Source organism: Trachurus japonicus, chromosome 1, assembly GCF_045865225.1.
Source record: "Trachurus japonicus isolate A0001 chromosome 1, Traja_1.0".
NCBI classification, from domain to species: Eukaryota; Metazoa; Chordata; class Actinopteri; order Carangiformes; family Carangidae; genus Trachurus; species Trachurus japonicus.
This window is the reverse complement of record NC_140907.1, coordinates 37,281,611-37,302,280: the sequence shown is the minus strand read 5'-3', so window position 1 is coordinate 37,302,280 and position 20,670 is coordinate 37,281,611. Positions and strand designations below refer to the sequence as shown.

General features: G+C 41.0%; 1 protein-coding gene across 1 annotated transcript; it reads right to left on the bottom strand.

Annotated features, from left to right (window-relative positions):
* Positions 1 to 1,055: 1,055 nt before the first annotated feature.
* psen2 (presenilin 2) lies at positions 1,056 to 18,708 on the bottom strand. The gene is made up of 11 exons (XM_085787173.1): positions 18,614 to 18,708; positions 16,259 to 16,398; positions 13,249 to 13,454; positions 12,259 to 12,400; positions 10,421 to 10,488; positions 7,970 to 8,190; positions 6,109 to 6,207; positions 5,934 to 5,999; positions 4,301 to 4,390; positions 4,106 to 4,221; positions 1,056 to 1,330 (listed from the first exon to the last, which is right to left on the bottom strand). Exons 2-11 carry the CDS (start codon positions 16,388 to 16,390, stop codon positions 1,175 to 1,177), a joined length of 1,296 nt encoding a protein of 431 aa, XP_085643299.1. The 5' UTR covers positions 16,391 to 16,398; positions 18,614 to 18,708; the 3' UTR covers positions 1,056 to 1,174.
* Positions 18,709 to 20,670: the final 1,962 nt, after the last annotated feature.

Below are 20,670 nucleotides of genomic sequence, written 5' to 3'. Positions count from 1 at the left end.
TTTTTGCAGTGTAGCACTGTATTTATGTTTGGAGAAATGTTTTCAATCCAAATGAAACTGTTGGCTCTGTTAAAAACCAATCAGGGAACGGCTGCGAGGCGTTTGTGGGCGTGGCCTGAGCAGACAGGAAGTGTCCAGTTCAGTATAAAGAGACGACGACGATGTCATTGGTTCAGCTCGTGACAGAAGTTTGACTTTATTGCACAGAACAATGAAATAAAACTGAATCTCACAAAAACCACTCCCTACAAAATATATTGTATTTATTTATATAAAGACCCCCCCGCCCTCCTAACCCCTCCTCCTCCTTGACGTGGTCGTAGTTTTACAGGATGAAAACAGGCAGCAGCAGCTTGTTTGTCCTCGTCAGCCACCGTACTCACCTCACCCAGCCTTTAACCCTTTAATGATCTTTAGAAATCAACTCGCTGATTAAAACTGAATGAAATCAAAGTTTATCTGATCAAAGTTAATCATTAATTTCCTACATTTAAAAAAAAGTTAAAGGGATAGTTCACCCAAAATTCAAATTTCTTACTTACTCATTATCTACTCACCCTCATGTGGACTAAGGGCTGGGAGAAGTTTCAGAGTCCTCCGTGCCTTCTCACAAACAAGCTTAAAATATAGACTTATTTAATTTTTTTCGGAACAATTTCTCATGTCGGGGCTTCAATACAAGACGGACATTACATACGAGCAGCATGGAGGTATTTGGATGTTTTTTGGTGTGTCTTTTTGTTACGAAGACAGTTGGTATCCATTTGCAACAGTCATATGGACATGCACTGCTACGCCGAGACCCCCTGTAACTCAGAGAAGCCACGGAGGACTCTGAAACTTCTCCCAGCCCTTAGTCCACATGAGGATGAGTAGATAATGAAGATGATGAAATTATTTGAATTTTGGGTGAACTATCCCTTTAAAATTGATCTGAGAACTGAGGGAATTGAATGTTGTGACCTTAAAAATAAAAAAAATCCACCTTAAACACCAACTCATCAGGCGTGAAGTCATGTGGATCCCCCCCCTCCCCCGGTCCCTCTGTCTGTGACATCACTTCCTGTGGTCGTCGGAGCAGGAAGGCTTTGTCTCTGTGCGTTACATCACCAGGATGAGGAGGAGGAGGAGGAGGAGGAAGAGGAGGGGGGGGACAGGTGGGGACAGGTGTGTCTCAGATGTAGAACTGGTGAGCTGCCAGGTTGTCCATGAAGGGCTGCACCAGGAAGTCGGTGGAGAAGTAGAAGACGAGGCCGAAGGTGATGGAGATGGGCAGCGCCGGCAGAGCCTTCTTGAAGATGGCCAGCAGCAGCAGAGTCAGACACAGGCCCTGGGACGGGGGAGACGGGGGAGACGGGGGAGACAGGTGAGACATGGACAGGTGAGATCAATCAAATCAAATCAAATCAAATCAAATCAACTTTATTTGTCCCGGAAGGGAACTTTGTCTTGGGCAGGTGGCGTCGTATCAGCTGCTTTGTACTTGTAATACATACGTACACAATACATACACTACAGTAGCAACACTGGCACACATATCCAAGAAAGAAAAGAGAAAGTGCGGAGAGTGCAATAAATAGTTTTAAAGCAGATATCAGTGGAATGTTTTTGTTAATATAAGTCCTAAATAGTCCTATTTTCCGTCAGCAATCACTTACATGAAGTATTTCAGCCTAAACACGAGTCTCTCCGTCACTCTGCTCTGCTGTAACCCGAGGAGAAAATTTTCCTTGTGGGATACAAGTGTTATCCAATGAGGGGAGAGAACGGCATGAAGGGCTGTGTGTGCAGCCAAGGGATGCGCGTGAATGTGGTGACGTAGCACGAGGACCAATTGATGCCTGACAAGGGCGGGGGCTGCTAACTCATGGTGCGTTCAAGGAAACTCGTACTTTGTGTTTTTCCTTCCTGTGAAGTCATACCAGTTCGATCTGGTACGAGTTCACGGGTCGGAAGTTACGAGTGGCCGTTATAGGGAACTTTCACAGACAACAGGACGGTAAAAACACGAGCTACGGGTTACCTGGAACGCTACCAAGTCGTAGTTGTGACTTGAAGCTGTAACTTACGGTTTCAAAAGCCTGCCTTGAACACAGCATTAGCCGAAACGGCCGTGCCGCTGTTATCTGCTTTAAATACTCATAATACAAGTTCAAATAAAAACATAGTAAAAAACTAAAAGAGAACAAGGGATGTTGATTAAAGCCAGCAGGTGAACAGGCAAACCGGATGTAATAGATATGATTACATCCGGTTCATATCTATTACATCCGATAGGACAGGTGATTGAGTACTTTATTGTCAGAATTACTTCTGAAATTTTTCTTGCATCCAAGACACAAAGAAACATTACAAATATAGACACCATATAACACCAAAAACAAAAACACCAAACAACCATCAAACAAGATATCACATCAAACAATGCACAAAAAACAGCAAACAGACAGCAGACATGTGACGTGCTATACGTAGCATCAAAGTGGCTGCAGTGCCTCCAAGTCCCTACCCTACCCTAAGTTATTCAGGCCCTACCAAGCCCCGCTGATTCAACATTTTAACTGATTGAGGGATGAAAGAGTTCCTCAGTCTATTTAATCTAGCCATAGGGACTCTATATCTCCTGTTGGATGGCAGCAACTGATATTCTATAAATAAAACATGTCAGGGACAGCATTCGTCTGGTATATGCAGCTCTAAAAATTGGCTCAAGTGTTTGGCCTACAATCTTTGAGCAGATGCAAAGCAGTCTCCCCAGTCGAGCTTTAAGTTGCACTGAGAGACAACTATACCATGCACTGACTCCATACTGCATAACACTAAGAACAATAGCAGAATAGGCTTACTAGTACCGAACAACCTTGTAGTCTCCTAAGAAAATTAATACGTTGCTGTACTTTACAACAAATATAATCAATGTGTGCGCTCCATGATAGAGCGCAGGGGCAGGATAGGACAGGTAGGACAGGACAGGACAGGTAAGACATGGATAGGTGATAAAGGACAGAACAGGACAGGTGAGATATGTTCCCTTCTGCTTCTCTCAGAAAATCTCTGAATTACAGTCAGTAGTGGCATTTCCATCCACCTGTTCTTATTCACATTTTAAAAACGCCAGAAATTCGAAAAAAGGCAGAAAATTCACCAAAAAAATTTACGCTTGTAGGTGGAGGATTACGTTTTAATATTTTTTCATGTGAGAAAGTAGCTGTTTAGATCCACAACGTGCGGTTGGTTTATCCAAATGAGGCTGTTTAGAAGTTTGCTGTGATGTTTTTTAGAGAAGTGAAGCTCGGTCGTCTCAGAGGCAGCAGCTCCGTCTGCTGAGCTGCTCGGCCGGTCAACCCGGGGGAGAAGATGATCTCTAATGAACTTACCCGCAGGTCTCTTCTCCAAATAATCGCAAAACGATAACGAATGGAAACGGGCAAAAACTCACATTTTCGATACATTTGGATGGAAACGTGACTAATGAGGAGCAGAGAGAGACGAGGCCGCACTGAGAGGCTCACAGTTTAAATTCTGTAAGTCTCTCTGCTTTGTTGAACACATTGTTAGAGAGCGGACAAGTTTGTCTACAACTGTAGAAAAAATCATGTGTGCAGAGCGTAAACTGTGGCCGTGAGCAGTGTGGAAAGAGAAAAGTTTCAGACAGTTTCAGACAACTTCTCCCACTCTAGCTGATGATGTCACCCACTCTGGTATGAACATTCCGTGCAATACACACCCATTATAATCTCAACATTTCTCCAGAAATGATCATGGTCATTGAACAGGGATTGATCAAAAACTATAATACCTATCGACATGTGGATTAACACACCAATAGATAAGACTTGTGTCTATATTTTACAAGTTAAATGGAGTCTCTAGGTGAAAGAATGCCAGAGTAGTAGACGTTTGAAAAACTCCAATAATCAGTCTTTTTTTTGACTCGTCCCATTCACTTCAATGCAAAATTTTTGCGACTTACGTTTTCTTTCATATTCTGTAGAAAAAAGCTGAGTCACGAATTGAAAATTGACATGCAAGATGAAAAATAAGGAGAAGAAGAAGAAGAAGAAAAAGGAAACACCAGTGACACAGGTTGAGAGTTTCCACTTACGATGAGGATGGCGACGAAGCAGGCGATCGTCGTGTTCCAGTCGCCGCCGGTCGCTGCAGCCTTTCCAACCAGAACGCTGTAGAAGATGAAGTCACCGAGGCCGAGCTTCACGCCCCCTACACACACACACACACACTCTTAATCTGTGTGTTGACGCTGGTTAAAGACGCTGGTGTGTTGTTGGTGTGAACTCACTGTCCTCCTCCAGCTCGTCGTCCGGAGGAAACGTCCTGGCCGGTCTCCTCTCAGGCTCCGCCCCTCTGCCGCTCTGCTCCGCCTCCTCATCTAATCAACACCAACAACAACATGTAAAGAGACTGAACTCCAACATTTCTGTCTAATTGATTGGCAGAACACAAGTATGCAATTCACACTGGAAATGTTAATTATCCTATGGCCAAACACTACCTTGACTTCCACAACAGTAATCCTTCTACCTTGCAAGCATTTGGCATAGACCACATTCCATCTTCTATACGCAAAGGCAATAGACAAAGAAAACTGAATCAAAGGGAAGTGTTTTGGATTTATAAACTGCAGGCTACAAAACATCCGGGCCTGAATGAGGACTTAGACTTCACTGTTTTCTTGTGAGTTGGTTATGTTCTCTAGTTTTTCTCTGGTTCATGTCTGTTTATTATTGTATTTATTTCATCTAATGCTGTGTTTGATTGTATTGTTGTATCTTATAGACCGAATCGCCTTGTTGTTTACATTCTACTTCCGGGTAGAAAACCAGCACGTAATTTGAATGAGATCAATAGTAACGAACGAGAGTTTAGCTATATATCATATTTTTCACGCCCTATCACCGTTTAGACAAATCTGAAATGATTGAAGAAACATTACTATTTCTGTGTGTGTGTTTTGTGTTGCTATATGTGTTGTATTTATTCAGTTTGGGGGAATCACGGTGTCTAGAAAGCATCAGTGGCTCAGCTGACAGGGACAGCTAACGGTAGCTAAGCTAACGGCGGTAGCTAAGCTAACACCAGGACGTCAGCTGTTAAAACCCTCCCGTTGTGGGACACGACATGAAACTACTCCAGTTAGCTCAGTCATGTTGGAACTCAGATATCCGCTGGAGAAAATATTTTTTCATGGACCGTTTATTGAGTCACTGAGTTATTAAAGATAAACAGGTAGCTAACCGTTAGCCCGGCTAATCTATGATAACCATGACTAATTACAAAAATGTGCACACGTAAATAGTAATGTTTGTCCAATCATTGGTTTTATAGACTTTACAAACATCAGATTAGTCTAAACGGTGATATAGTGGCGTGAAAAAGTAGATATATATAGTGAAACTCTCGTGTGTCACTATTGTTCGAATGCTGGTTTTCTACCAGGAAGTAGTTGTAACGAACAAGGAGATTTGTCCTATATGTTGCCTCAAATACGTTGTTGACTTAACTTAGAACAGATGTAGACATCCTTGTTAAGTTTATCCACGTTTAGTTGGTGTTGTGGTCTACTGCATAACTTTATCCAGAGCAGACACTTCTCTCGGTTGAGATGTGGCTTGGGAAAAGGTAAAAAAATCCCCCCGTGGCCTCTCGGGATACCTAGTGTCAGAGTTGCATGTACCCCATGAACACTGTTTAACCATTTTAAACTTAAAATGTCAAGAAAAAACATATAAAAACCAATGAAAACTGACTAACTGCAATGCATTTCAATGGACGTGGAAGCAGAGAATGTCCGAGTGTATGGGCTAGCTATGCGCACTGTGATTGGCTCATCGCGTTTGGGGGCGTGGCTTAGCCATAGGTCAATTGTTGACACCCCACCACCACCCATTTCCCATGATTCCCAGCTGCCGGACCTGTTTCCTGTTCGGAGCGCTGAGCGTCCGTCGGGCTCGCCATCCCCACGGTCCACATCATGGCCGCTGAGCAAAGGAAGAGGTGTGTTACAGCACGTTAGCAGCGTTAATCTGTTTGATTGATTGATGAGTTGATGACATCACAGAGGAGGAGGGGGGAGGGGGAGGGGCTTACAGGAGTAGATGAGGGCGGGGAAGATGGGCTCGTTGCGTTCCTGAGCCGTCTCCACCAACATCCTGAGAGGACCCTTCGGAGACAGGACGGCCACCAGGTCTGCACACACACACACACACACACACACACACACACCGAGAGCAAGGCATGATGGGAATCCAATCCAATTCAATCCACTTAATTTATAAAGCACATCTCCAAAACATAAAGGTTTACTGCACAGTGATTAACATACAGGACGTAGAGCACAAAATGGATGAAGAAAAATAAACACGCAATGAGAATTAAAAATAAAAAAAGAATTTAATTAAATATAAGTAAGAGCCACAAAAGAACAGACGGATTAAAAATATACAATAAAATGAGAATAAACTCTCTTACTGAGTTAAAAGCCAAAGAAAAGTACGTTTTAAGACGTGATTTAAAGTAGGTAGAGAAGGGGACATTTTTATTTCTAGTGTTAACTCATTCCACAGTTCAGGAGCCAAACACAGGAAACACTCGGTCACCTCCTGGTTTTAGTCTTTAGTACTTAAAGGGATAGTTCAACATTTTGGCAAATTGGCCCATTGCCATAATCCCTATAGTCATAGCAGTAGGTTTGTTACCTTTAATTGTCGGTGCAAGCTGTTTTTAGAACGGTGAAGCAGAGCCGTGAGCTGCTCAGAGCTACGCTATGGAGGCTCATGGGATTTCTCATCAAACTCATCAAATACACAATCCAACAACTCCACAACGCTCTGGTGGACAAGTTGTGACCTGCACATTCACCACGCTATGAGATAATAACATAACGTTACCAGACAGAGTTGTTTTAGAGGGAAATTCATGCAAAACCACTGATGCGCGTTGCCTTCAGGGACAGTTTTTCATCAACAGTCTCTGCATTTCCCTCCAAAACAACTCTGTGTGGTAACGTTGTGTTATTATCTCATAGCGTGGTGAATGTGCAGCTCACAACTTGTCCACCAGAGCGTTGTGGAGTTGTTGGATTGTGTATTTGATGAGTTTGATGAGGGAAACCAAGAAATCCCATAATGAGCCTCCGTAGCGTAGCTCTGAGCAGCTCACGGCTCTGCTCCGCCGTTCTAAAAATAGCTTGCATCGACAATTAAAGGTAGCGAACCTACTGCTATGACTATAGGGATTATGGCAATGGGCCAATTTGCCAAAAATGTTGAACTATCCCTTATGAGCTGATCAGCTGAGATCAGGGCTCGTGAGGGATGTCGATATTTAAGATCTAAGAAATGCATTGATGAGCTGTTTTAGGCTTTAAAACCAGATTTAATCCTGGATAAAAGCCTCAGATGATAAAAACTGGTTTAGTTAAAACCAGTGTCAGGCTTTCCTCCAGGATCTGAGACTGGCTTTATAAAACAAGGGAAGGCTTTTTTTTTTCTCTTCCTCTCATTCGCACAGCTTCTTTCATTCATTTTATTAATTAATCAATTTATCTGTCTATTCTTATTTATTCACTCACGTCCAATTCCACTTAAGCATCCATCCTCTGCTCCCTCTTCCCTTGTTTCATTCTTTCATCCTTTACCCCGGCTGTCCCCTTTTCTTCCTTCTTACCTTCAGAATTAATGCTGTCATCAGTATTATTATGAGTTAGGTTTGCTATATGTTTATCATAACTGTTATCCCTACTACTACCCTTCATATCGTGTTTGTTATTGCGAACTATGTCCCCGTCGTGATTCTTTAATTTCTTTCCTTATCTTTGCACTATTACCATCACCACACTACACTGCACTCCAACTACACACGCACATCTTGTGTATCCATTACTGTATGTCTGCTATGTTGTTTGTCTTGTGTTTCACGATAAAAAAAATACAAGGGACGGCCGACTGACCGTAGACGGAGATGGCTCCCAGGATGACCCAGGCGGACCACGGGGGCAGGTACTTGATGAAGACGAGGGCCATGAGGGCGCTGATGAGGATGAGGTAGGCCTGCTGCAGCTGCAGCGGCCCCTTCCAGTGGATGCAGATCATCCCCACCGCGCCGAAGTTCCAGATCACCACGCCCACCGTGGGGTAGTCCACCGCCAGGTTGTACGTCTTAAACACCTCCCTGTCACAGAGGGGGGGGGGGGGGGGGGTGAGGCCACGCCCACTTCCACAGCACCTGTATGTGTGTGTGTGTGTGTGTGTGTGTGTGTGTGTGTGTGTGTGTGTGTGTGTGTGTGTGTTAGTGTTGTTTTTGGCGGCCTGTTTTAATTTTAGTTTTAGTCTAGTCTTTGTGCCAAACTGTCATTTTAGTTTTTATTAGTTTTAGTCAGGTTCATGCTCTTTTTTGTTTAGTCAAGTTTTAGTCGACTAAAAGTCTGATCATTTTAGTCTAGTTTTAGTCAGAATAACCCATGACTATTTTAGTCTAGTTTTAGTCAATTATATTAATCTCGTTCTAGTAATGTAATTCTATTTGACCCAGTTAATATAGTATAATTACCTTGTATAGTAGCCTAACTATAGACGAAACCACATTTTTCTTTTAGTCAAACCAATTCCACAATTCAAACATGGTTATCTTATTTTGATATTATTGTTACCTTATAGAATACATCCATTCCAGACATGGAAGATGCTGCTCAACATGTTTATTTTCGGTTCCCACACACTAGATTTAGCAGATATTTTGGAGAAACCCACTTTACACTGTCTCTCACACACACAAACAAATAGCTACATACACGCTAGTCATACACACACTGTAATGGAGATGTCTATGTTTATGACCCTTGATTGAACTTTGAATAAAGTGCAAGTTGCACTTTCTGCTGTGCATGAGGCAGCATACAGGTCCCACTGGGTTCCTGTTATTTTGTGATGATTACGCTTAAGCCAGCAGTTGTCTCCATATCCAAAACCACAGTGAGATGTCAAAGAGATGTCAACTCACTGAGGTGTGAAAAAACCACAACAAACCCTCGGTTACAGACAACCACTCTCTTCCTGCCTTTACATATGAGTTGATTTTATAATAATAACCCAAGATATGCCAAAAGCGCTTAATGCAAACTATGCAAACTTATTCTGCAAGAATGCAATAATGTAATTGGACGATGTATGATGCCGCCTCCAAGGAGAAGCACATGGCTCCTTCCTGCTCTTGTGCCTATGTAACCTGATGTTACCACATCTCAGTGTGCACTCTCGTACAGACCTTTGTGTGTGTGACAGTTCACCTCTTACAAGATCAAATAAAGTACTTAAAGCAGAAGTAAGTGATATATTTGTGTTAATCTAAGTCTTAAATAGTTATATCTTCCGACAGCAATCACTTCTATAGAGTGTTTGGTCTGAAACACGGGTCTGTCAGTCACTCTGCTCTGCTCTGAGCCGAGGAGAAAACTTTCCTTGTATCCTACAACCTTTATCCAATGAGGAGAGAGAACGGCATAAAGGGGCAGTCCTCTCTGTGTGTGCAGCCAAGGGATGCGCCTGAATGTGGTGACGTAGGGACGAGGACCAATAGATCCATGACGAGGGCGGGGGCTGCTAACTCCATCGGCTGACAAGACGTTATGGTGCGTTCAAGGAAACTCGTAACTCGTGTTTTTCCGACCTGTGAAGTCGTACCAGTTCGATCTGGTACGAGTTCACGGGTCAGAAGTTACGAGTGGCCGTTATAGTGACTTTCACAGGTAAAACAGGTCGGAAAAACACGAGTGGGTTGCCTGGAACGCTACAAAGTCGTAAGTTGTGACTTGAAGCTGTAATTTACGGTTTCAAAAGCCTGCCTGGAACGCAGCATTAGCCAAAACGACCGGATCGCTTACTTCTGCTTTAAGTGAAACCCTTCTTTGCTTATGATTTTCTCTCTCACAAGTTAAAGGAAATTTCCACAACACGCACGCGCACACACACACACACAGACACACACACACTAGACTAGTCACACACGTAGTGTTAACGACAGGGAAAGGGACCGACGGCCGGCAGCCGCGGATCGTCAAACCACCCGGCGCAGCTGCATCTTCTAAATAATGCGGCGAGTGGGGACTGAGGAAGTGACGTCGCTGCCTAGGAAACAGAAATACTGCTAAATAATTATTATTTCGTCTCGTCTCGAAAATGAAGAGACATTTTAGCAGAGTTTTTGTTTTGTGAACCACATTTAGTCTCATTAATCTATATTTTATTATAGTTATCGTCACATGGCCACTGTGATAAAGGGTCGTTGACGATGATATTTCGTCATAATTTTCGTTGACGAAAGCAACACTAGTGTGTGTATGTGTGTGTGTGTATGTGTGTGTGTGTGTGTGTGTGTGTGTGTATGTGTGTGTGTATGGACTCACCCGAGGTACATGAAGCTGAACCAGAAGAGCAGCATGAGGGAGGAGAGGATGAGCCAGCCGTGGATGAACTGATCAACACACACACACACACACCATCATCATCATCATCATCATCATCATCAACGACAGTGATAACCACCCAGTCTGTTTAAGGACCGCCCACTCTACTGAAGCAGTGTTTCTCAACCTTGTCGCCTGGAATTCAAATGGGATCGCCTGAAATGTCTAGTAATTGAAAAAAATTACTAATAAAAACATTTTTTTTAACTAATTATTATTCTTTTTAAATAAATAAAAACACCACGCTCAATCTTAAAGTCCCAGTATGTAACTTATTTGGCTTTTTATTAGAAAAAATCAAATCTGTCTTTCATAAATCCGTATTTCACTGAAGGTGAATCACAGCTGCATACAAATGAAAGCTTTCTGGTTCCTTAGAATGAGTTGTTACAAGTCGTTACAAATACATAAGTGGGCGACGCACCGAACCGAGGCGGCCATGTTGCATTGTGACCGTAGGTAACCACGGAAACTGAGCGGAGCTGTGGGCTCGGCCTGTTAAAACTGTCACCACTGTGTAGTGTGAGGAAGGACGGAGGCACCGGTGTTGCATTCAGGTGCAGTCAGGCAGACGGTAAAACAATACCATATCACCATGACAACATGTTGTCACGTTGCCTGTATTGTTTTGCCTCGTGCTGGCGGACCACTTGTTTACATAGAGGCTTGTTTATCCTGTTACATGCAGCGTCTGTTGTCTGTCTGACGTCTGCCCGATTTCACCTGAATGCAACATCAAGAATACGTTCAGATATGCAACCGCACCGCTAGATGGGGGGAATTCCTACGTACTGGGGCTTTAAACAACTGTATTCTATACGGCCACGATCATGTGACTGCACATCCGTGGACATCCGATGGTCACTAACCAAAGCAAGGTATCCCATCATGCATTGTGGTTGGCATTGATCTGCAACGTTTTAAAGGGATAGTAGCATTTTTTTTAAAGTGGGGTTGTATGATCTACAAATAGCCCCTAAGTACTTTAATTGCAGTAGAAGACTCTCTGCACTCCTCCCGTTAGCAACGCCAGCCCATAATAGCCCTGCCCAGAGATTTACAACATACAGTGTTGTGAACAGACCCAAAGAAACGGCCTATTTTCACGGCCTAAAAGAGGTTTTACCTGAAAAAAAATACACAGTTCCATTGTTCGCTATAATATAATTTTTTCCAGCCCTTCAAAGTGCAGGAAAAACACAGTTTTTATTTGGACCAAACCAACTGCTGATCGGCGGGCGCTAACCCTGGGCGGAGGGATACGTGAGTTGGTTAGGTCCAAATAAAAACTGTGTGTTTCCTGCACTTTGAAGGGCTGGAAAAAATTATATTATACCAAACGATGGAACTGTGTATTTTTTTTTCAGGTAAAACCTCTTTTAGGCCGCTAAAATTTTCTTTGGGTCTGTTCACAACACTGTATGTTGTAAATCTCTGGGCAGGGCTATTATGGGCTGGCGTTGCTAACGGGAGGAGTGCAGAGAGTCTTCTACTGCAATTAAAGTACTTAGGGGCTATTTGTAGATCATACAACCACACTTTAAAAAAAAATGCTACTGTCCCTTTAATTACTCGACGTAATAACGTAATTAACTGAGCGGCGGAGTCGTGGCTGAAAGTGTTTTTCATTGGACCAGTGAGTTCACTAGATAGAATTCACTATGTAGAGAGGAGGAGGGAAGACACACACACAACCCTCATGACCCCGAGTCACATGGTGATGACATCACAGGGGGGCGGGGGCAGGGAAGATGTCGGCGGCGGCGGCGGCGGCTCACCTTGTAGCAGCGGTACTTGTAGAGGACGACCAGGAAGATCGTCATGACAACGATGACGCTGATCATGATGATGGTGTTGAGGACGGAGTTGAGGAGGCGGCGGCCGACCGACGCCGTGTTCTCCGTGAACGGCGTGTAGATCCTGGGGGACAAACATGGCCGTTAGCACTCTGGTAGACTTTTGTTTTTCCTAAATGTTATCACTTTTTAAATAGTTTTTGACTTTTTATTTTTTTATTTTTTTTATTTTACCACTTTTCTTAGATTTTTTTGAGAAATTTTACAAGTGTCTTCTCAATTTTCTTTTTTACTTGTTATTCTTTTCAAGAAATTTTACCCCTTTTTGTATTATTGTTTGCCCCTTTTTTTGAGAGAAAAATAGTACCACATTTTTCTACTATCTTTTGCGAAATCTTTCCACTTTTTCTAGAATTCTTTTGAGAGATTTTACCAGTTTTTTCTCAATTTTCTTCTTTTTTTTTAATTTTACCACTTTTTTCTAGAAATGTTTCAACTTTTTTTGAGAAATTGTACCACTTTTTTGCAGAAATGTCTCTATAATCTTTAAAAAACTGTACACCCAATTTAAACATACATTGATGTTTGTGTATTTCTGGTGTTTGCTTCAAAATTTTGTCCAATGGGGGTCCATGGTCTAATTTCTGGTCCTTGATGTAAAAAAAAGTTTGAGAACCACCCGTGATACAAGTATGAACAGTTAAAAACCTGTATACCCACTAAAAAAAATGACTACATCACTGGCTGAGGGGAAGGCGGGGCAGTCTGGTGCTGCTTATATTCAGGTGCGCTGTATAGACCGGAAAGTACGGTAAATTCGCTTACACATGGGATACTTTTTTATTTGTTAATTTTTATTTTTTAATCAGATAACTATATATTGGGGGGGGGGGGACATTTTGAGCATATCTGAATATTGGGGGGGGATGTGTCCCCCCGAATGTATATGGTAATTACGGCCTTGGGACTTACAGCTGCTGGTCGGTCTTCTCGGTGTAGAAGCTGACGGACTTGATGGTGGCGACCACGACCACCATGCAGAGCGTGACGGGGACGAAGAGCATGATGACGTGTTTGGCTCCGTACTTCAGAGTCAGCTCCTCATCGTCCACATCCACTTCCTGATCCGAACCGCCGCCATCCACGGCCGCCGGACCGGCCCTCCGGCTCAACGCGGGCTGCACGGACAGAGAGACAGAACATCACAGCATCATCACCAGTGGTGGACAGTAATGGAGTAAATTTACTTGAGTACTGTACTTGAGTACATATCCAGAGGATTTGTTCAGTTTAATTTATTGGCAAGGGACAATGTATATTAATAATGGTCGGGCTTCTTGCTTTAACATCGAAGAAACTGACCGTACCAAAATTCAAAAAATTATAATGCAACTAAACAACTCAAAGGCAAAAGATACATTTGGGATCGATGTGTTATTTTTGAAAAAACATAGTGCTATTTTGATAAACCCATTACTCCATTTGATAAATTTGTCCATTAAAGAAGGGAAATTTCCACAAAGTTTTAAAATGGCTATTATTACCCCAATTTATAAATCTGGTGCATTAACTGAGGCCAGCAATTATAGACCGATATCAATTCTTCCAGCAATGTCAAAAGTACTTGAAAAGGTTATCGGTAATCAATTAATGACCTATCTTGAAAACAATCGGTTTTACCATTCTAAACAGTTTGGATTTCGCAAAAAATGTTCAACTGAGATGGCATTGTGCCATTTCAGTGAGAGAATAAAATGTTCCCTTGACAATGGAAATGTGGTTGGAGCAGTGTTTTTGGACTTAAAGAAAGCCTTTGACACTGTAAGTCATGAGATACTTATCAGTAAATTAAGACATGAATTTAACTTTTCTGCTCTTGCTGTTAGTTGGCTTAGCTCATATTTGACTTATCGACAACAGTGTGTTCGTTTACAGAATGTGAAAACATCTCCTCTGAACAGTAAGACTGGTCTGCCACAGGGATCAGTTTTAGGTCCTATTCTTTTTTGCTTATACATAAATGATTTACCTACCATTTGCACAGACACTGAATGTCAGATGTATGCTGATGACACAGTGTTTTATGTCTCAGCAAAGAATCCCTGTCAAGCCTCAGATATCTTAAACAGACAGATGGTTACTGTTTCAGAATGGCTACAAAGGAATCACTTAACACTTAATCACAAAAAAACTGTATCAATGTGCTTCTCAATAAGAAAGAAAGCCTTAGAGAAATTTCACATCACTATTGATAATAAAGAAATTGAAGTGGTAAATGAGTTTAAATATTTAGGTGTAACTCTAGATCCTCAACTTAAGTTTGAAGCACATATAAAGAAGCTGTCTAAAACTGTAAAAACTAGTCTGAATTGTTTCAGACTCATCAGGTCCTGTCTCTCTTTCAGGGCAGCTCTTTTATACCTGCATGCTATGGTCCTTTCACATTTGTCCTACTGCATCACTGCTTGGGGCCAGGCCACTGACACAGCAACTAGACCTTTATTCTCACTCCACAAACAAGCTTTAAAAATTTTAGATCAGAAGCCACAAAAGTGGCACCATTGTAAAATCATTGAGAAGTATAATTTGTTATCTTTTTCAAATTTTATAAAATTCTCTTTTCTGAAAGTTGTTTTTAAGTGTGTGAGTGGACTGGCCCCACAAGCGATGTCACAGATTTTTACTAAGTCAGACAACTGTGGGACAACGACAAGGAGCATGAGCAAGCAAAATTGTAAAATTCGAAGATGCAGGACAACATTCGGTCAATCATCCCTTTCAGTGCTGGGTACACACCTATGGAATTCTTTACCACCAGATATCAAATCCCAAACAGAATTAAAGATGTTTAGTGCTAAAGCTAAACATTGGCTTAAGCAGCAGCAGAAATGTGAACATTAACTTCTCTCAAGTCACTGTCGATACAGCATTCTACTAATGTTTAATGTATTTAATTTGTGCAATTTCTTAATGTAAATTTTGTAGCTGTGTTTATTTATTCATGATAACTATTCACTGTATTATTCACTGTATTTGTATTATTGCACTTATTGTAACGGTATTCAGTATCTTTTATCCTTCTTTAGCCTGACCAGGGACAAAGACTGCAAATTAGCTGAAGCTAGACGTCTTGTATGCATCGCATTTTTCATTCTTTGTGGCAATGTTGTATGTATCGTCCCTGCAAAATAAACATTAAAATAAAATAAAAAAATAAAACATTGTAAAAAACAAATGTAAATGCACTTTACTTGAGTATTAGATTTACTATTACTACTTATTACTCTTACTTGAATACATTTCAGAGACAAATATTTTTACTTTTACTCGAGTTAATTTCTAGGAAGGCTGAAAAGTACTCGTTACTTTCAGGTCTGGTCTTTTTTTTCTTTTTTCTAAAATCCTATTGGACACAAGCTGTGTTTGTCAAAGAAGGAAACCCTAACCCCTAAAAGCAGCACATCAGTGCAGCTGCTTTCAAAGAGTTCATTCTCACTAACAAGAGTTAAAAGCTCCTTACATTCATTTAGAAACTATTAGAGTAATTCATTGATGTGAAGAATAAGAAATTTACTCTTACTCTTATTTTTACTTAAAGTAACTTTAAAAGCATGTACTTTTTTACTCTTACTCGACTAACATGTCGACTGAGCTACTTTTACTTGTAACGGAGTAAATTTTGACCAGTAGTAGGAAGACAAAAGAAAAATTCCAAGGCACTCTCTTAACTCTAAAATGCCTTTATTGAATTATGGCATGGTGGAAATGAGTTTTTAATTGTCATTTCGACCATGCCATAATTCAATAAAGGCATTTTAGAGTTAAGAGAGTGCCTTGGAATTTTTCTTTTGTCTTCCTACATCCTCGATCCCTTTCCAATGAGCACCTCTGTTTTAAACAACAAGTCCACGAAGCGCTCCTTGTTTTTGAACATGCACCAAGGGCAACACGAGCCGGCGAGAGACTTGTATTGGACCTTTACCCGTTTGGGTCCCGGGTCCTCGGGCGGCGCCGGGTCCAGGTCCGGTCTGTAGGACGGCAGCGCCGGATTCTCTGACGGCACCAACGCCGTCCGCTCGTTGTACAGGTCCTCGTCGCTGTCCGAGGTGTTCATGGCAACGACTGCAAGGAACAGAGAGATTAGAGACCAGGACCAGGACCAGGACTAGGACCAGGACCGTCCTCCTACTGACGTCCTACTGACCAGAGAGGAACTGAAAGACAAGACACAACTGCAAACCAAGTCCTTAGGAACACCAGTTCAAACTAAGCTGGTCTGATCCGGATCTAACTGGTCAATCAATCAATCAATCAATCAATCAATCAATCAATCAATCAATCAATCAATCAATTTGTTTATATCGGGGCATGTCAATTTAAATAATCATCATCACACTTCATCTTTGTTCAAGTAATACAATACACATGGCCGAAAGGGAAAGCGGGAGAAGCAAAAGCTGATCTAGTCCCGCCCCCATTAGTCCTGGTCCTAATCCAGTTTCTCATCAAATAGTAATACACAATCCAACAACTCCACAACGCTCTGGTGGACAAGTTGTGACCTGCACATTCACCACGCTATGACTAACATAACTTGCGACGCATGAAGCAAATACTCGGAACTACTTTCTCTTTTGAAATCCCTCCGCCCAGCAGCCGTGTCTGGAATGTAGTTCCGGCTGCATTTCCCTCTAAAACAACTCTGTCTGGTAACGTTGTGTTATTATCTCATAGCGTGGTGAATGTGCAGGTTACAACTTGTCCACCAGAGCGTTGTGGAGTTGTTGGATTGTGTATTTGATGAGTTTGATGAGGGACAGGGGTCTCAAAACAACATGCACTGATAATTAAAGATGAACCTACTGCTATGACTATAGGACGAATCTCCTTGTTGTTTACAACTACTTCCAGGTAGAAAACCAGCATGAGAACAATAGTGACGGACGAGAGTTTCACTATATATATCTACTTTTTCATGTCACTATATCGCCGTTTAGACTAATCTGATGTTTGTAAAGTCTATAAAACCAATGACTGGACAACATTACTATTTCTGTGTGCATATTTTTGTAATTAGTCATGGTTATCAGAGATTAGCCGGGCTAACGGTTAGCTACCTGTTTAACTTTAATAACTCAGTGACTCAATAAACGCTCCATGAAAAAATATTTTCTCCAGCAGATATCTGAGTTACAACATGACTGAGCTAACTGGAGTAGTTTCATGTCGTGTCTGACAACGGGAGGGTTTTAACAGCTGACGTCCTGCTGTTAGCTTAGCTACCGCCGTTAGCTGTCCCTGTTTAGCCTCGCGTCACCAGGCTCTTCAGAGAGGAGAAGACCCTGGTGTCTGTTACTCTGATTTTTTTCCTAGTGGATCCAGAAATCACCAAATTCACCAAAGTAAAAGTGTTCACCAACATAAAATTGCAAAATAGACATTAACTTGTTATAGCCTACAATAAAAGCAAAAGGTACTTAATGGCTCGGGGACTTTCTTGTAAATTAAATTCCTTAAATTAGCGAGTTTCACGGCATTTTATTAGCTTGGTGCTTTTATTTTGACGGAAATGCCTGTCTCTCTCGCCCTGGTTCCGTTTCCTTACCAAAACAGCGAGTCAACGGCCCCAGACTCGTCCCTGTCAGATGAGCCACTGATGCTTTCTCGACACCGTGATTCCCCCAAACTGAATAAATACAACACATAGCAACACAAAACACACACACAGAAATAGTAATGTTTCTTCAATCATTTCAGATTTGTCTAAACGGTGATAGGGCGTGAAAAATATGATATATAGCTAAACTCTCGTTTGTTACTATTGATCTCATTCAAATTACGTGCTGGTTTTCTACCTGGAAGTAGAATGTAAACAACAAGGCGATTCGGTCTATAGGGATTATGGTGAGAGGAAGAGCTGACTAAATGTTGAACTGTCCCTTTATTAATTAAACACTAACGTTATAGCAGGCACCTCAGGGGCCCCGTGCCCCAGTGAGGCCCCCCACTTCTCTAACTCCGCCCCTGCTACAGAGCCGGAACCCTCCGAGATTAAACCGAACTTCCTCATTCTGAAGGATCGATCAACTATTGATTATCAGCCATTGACTGATTGATTATCTGGACTGAACGGACCCGTCGTCCTCGGTGAAGTCTGTGAACAGCTGACTGTTTGTTTACGTCACGACATCTCTCTACAACATCTCTTCGTTTTGTTTTGTTTGTTTCGTTTCTTTTATGATTCTTCCGCTGCGCTCGTGAGCGAACAGACCGGAAGTGAAGCGGCGCGTTTTTAAGGAAAAAGATAAAAACATCAAAGTTTAGTTTAGTTTTTTACCTGAAAGATTGAAGCGAAGAAAAGTCACACAGACGATGAGACGAACCCGGAACAACACACACACACACAGTCAGCTGACACACACACACCACGTGACCCCCCGCTGACGTCATGAGGTCACGTGGTGTTTCTGGCTCGGTTATTATTTATAAGTTGAATAATGTAAATACACGACGGAGAGAATTAGTAATCACACTTAAACAATAATAATGTTCAGCAAATAATAAAAAAGGATAAATTAAGTCTGGATCTTTTCTAGGTTTTATTGTAAAAATATATAATTTAATTTTAACCCTCTATGGTACCATGTTGCCCTCAGGCAGCAACATACCACTTTTTGGCCTGTCACATCTCCACAATTCATCCCATTTATTGCTGTAATACTTTAAAAAAGAGAGGAGACATTAGAGAACCAATAACAATGCTTTAATTTATCATATGACTTTCAAGAAGCCACTGAAACCCTTTTTTGCAGACTTTTTCAAAGGAAACAGGTTTGCCTTTTTGCTCCACTAAAACGGTCTGAAAACATACAGTAACTTCCTGGCCCTTTTTCATCTGGAAAAAAATATATTTACACTAATAGATTAGTAAAGTTTAATTTTTAATAGTTCCATGCAATTTATTTCCTTATTAAATAATGGAAACTTGTTAAAATGCACCTGTTGCCTGAAAGCAACAACGTACCATTATAGAAAATTGCAGTGTTGCCTTGAGGCGACAGTGGACCATTATGAAATCAATATTGCATTATGAGACTATGGTAGTGTGTGTTTAGGTGTAAATATAATGTTCAAAAACATATAATTCATCATCATTTAGTTTTTTATCCTTAATAAATGTGATTTTGGATGCAGTAAAGTAAACATCAGGCTATTATGATGATGATGAGAAAGATGAGAATGAGAATGTGGATGAGGATGAGGCCAGTGAAGGTGAAAGTCTACAGAGACTGGTGTTTCTAATACAGTAGATGATGAACCGTAATGGTACAATGTTGCCTACAGGCAATAAACCCCCAAAACTTCCAGAAATAAATAATTTTTAAAAATGTCTTTAGATTATGTTTATTTAGTCTAAAAACACTCCAATCATTTTTCCCCACTGGCATCATAATGCAGCGTACCATAGAGGGTTAAAACACTATTTGTTTATTAGCCTTCTATATCATTGCCTCAGCAGCAACTATTCCTGGGGTCCACATTTTAAAGTTAATATAGCCTACTCAGTCTAAGTATACACATACACATACACATAGGCTACATATAAATATACATGCCCAAATATTTAACAAAGCCTATGTGTTTTTAAATGGTTAAATAAATGTGTTGATGCCTTTAAAACAGCTTTTTTTTTTGTTTATTATGAAATTCTCCATTATTTCTTTGATCAATTGACAGATTAGTTTATAAAAATGCCAATTAGAATTTTTATTATCATTTATTGAAGCCTCATTTTAAACAAGCCAGATGAAACATGTGTCAATAAAGCAGCAACAACCAGAAACAACACACAGAACCAATCACTATGAGGCATTCATTTATTATAGAATAACCATAAACAGTTCATTATAACTGACTGATTCCTTTTGCATGTTTCCCCATATTCTGTGTTGTAAACTGTTTTCTTGTCTGTAGCCTATACAACATCTCATTTCATTTACCTTTATTTGTTATAGAGGCAGGGACAATGTACATTAATGAACATTTTTATAATAAAATGTAAATGCAGCCGGTTATAGACCAAAAGGCTCATTTCCACTGGCAGGAGGAGCATGGCAATGTGACCTGGTAGTAAAGGCAACAAATTACAGTAAAAACAAATACATGTTATAAATATACAATATTTAAAAGCAGCAACATTACACATAACTATAATATATTTATTGAGGATTGTACCAGGGCTAAACAGATAAACTCTGCCTTGTCATTACAGATCTAATCAGTAGAAAACTCATCAACACCTGAGATTTTATTTATAACATGTGACAGTCAGAACAATAATGTGTTACTGTGACTGTGCAGCGTAAAAAGAACAGATGTTTTCATTAGTTAGTT

What these genes read in the sequence shown, in the direction of transcription:
- psen2 (XM_085787173.1), bottom strand. Translation starts at nt 16,390, where the DNA reads ATGAACACCTCGGACAGCGACGAGGACCTGTACAACGAGCGGACGGCG. An exon ending in TTCAGCTTCATGTACCTCGG is followed by an intron (nt 8,191 to 10,420) that starts GTGAGTCCATAC and finishes CCTCTGTGACAG; the next exon opens with GGAGGTGTTTAAGACGTACA. An exon ending in GGGAGCCATCTCCGTCTACG is followed by an intron (nt 6,208 to 7,969) that starts GTCAGTCGGCCG and finishes GTGTGTGTGCAG; the next exon opens with ACCTGGTGGCCGTCCTGTCT.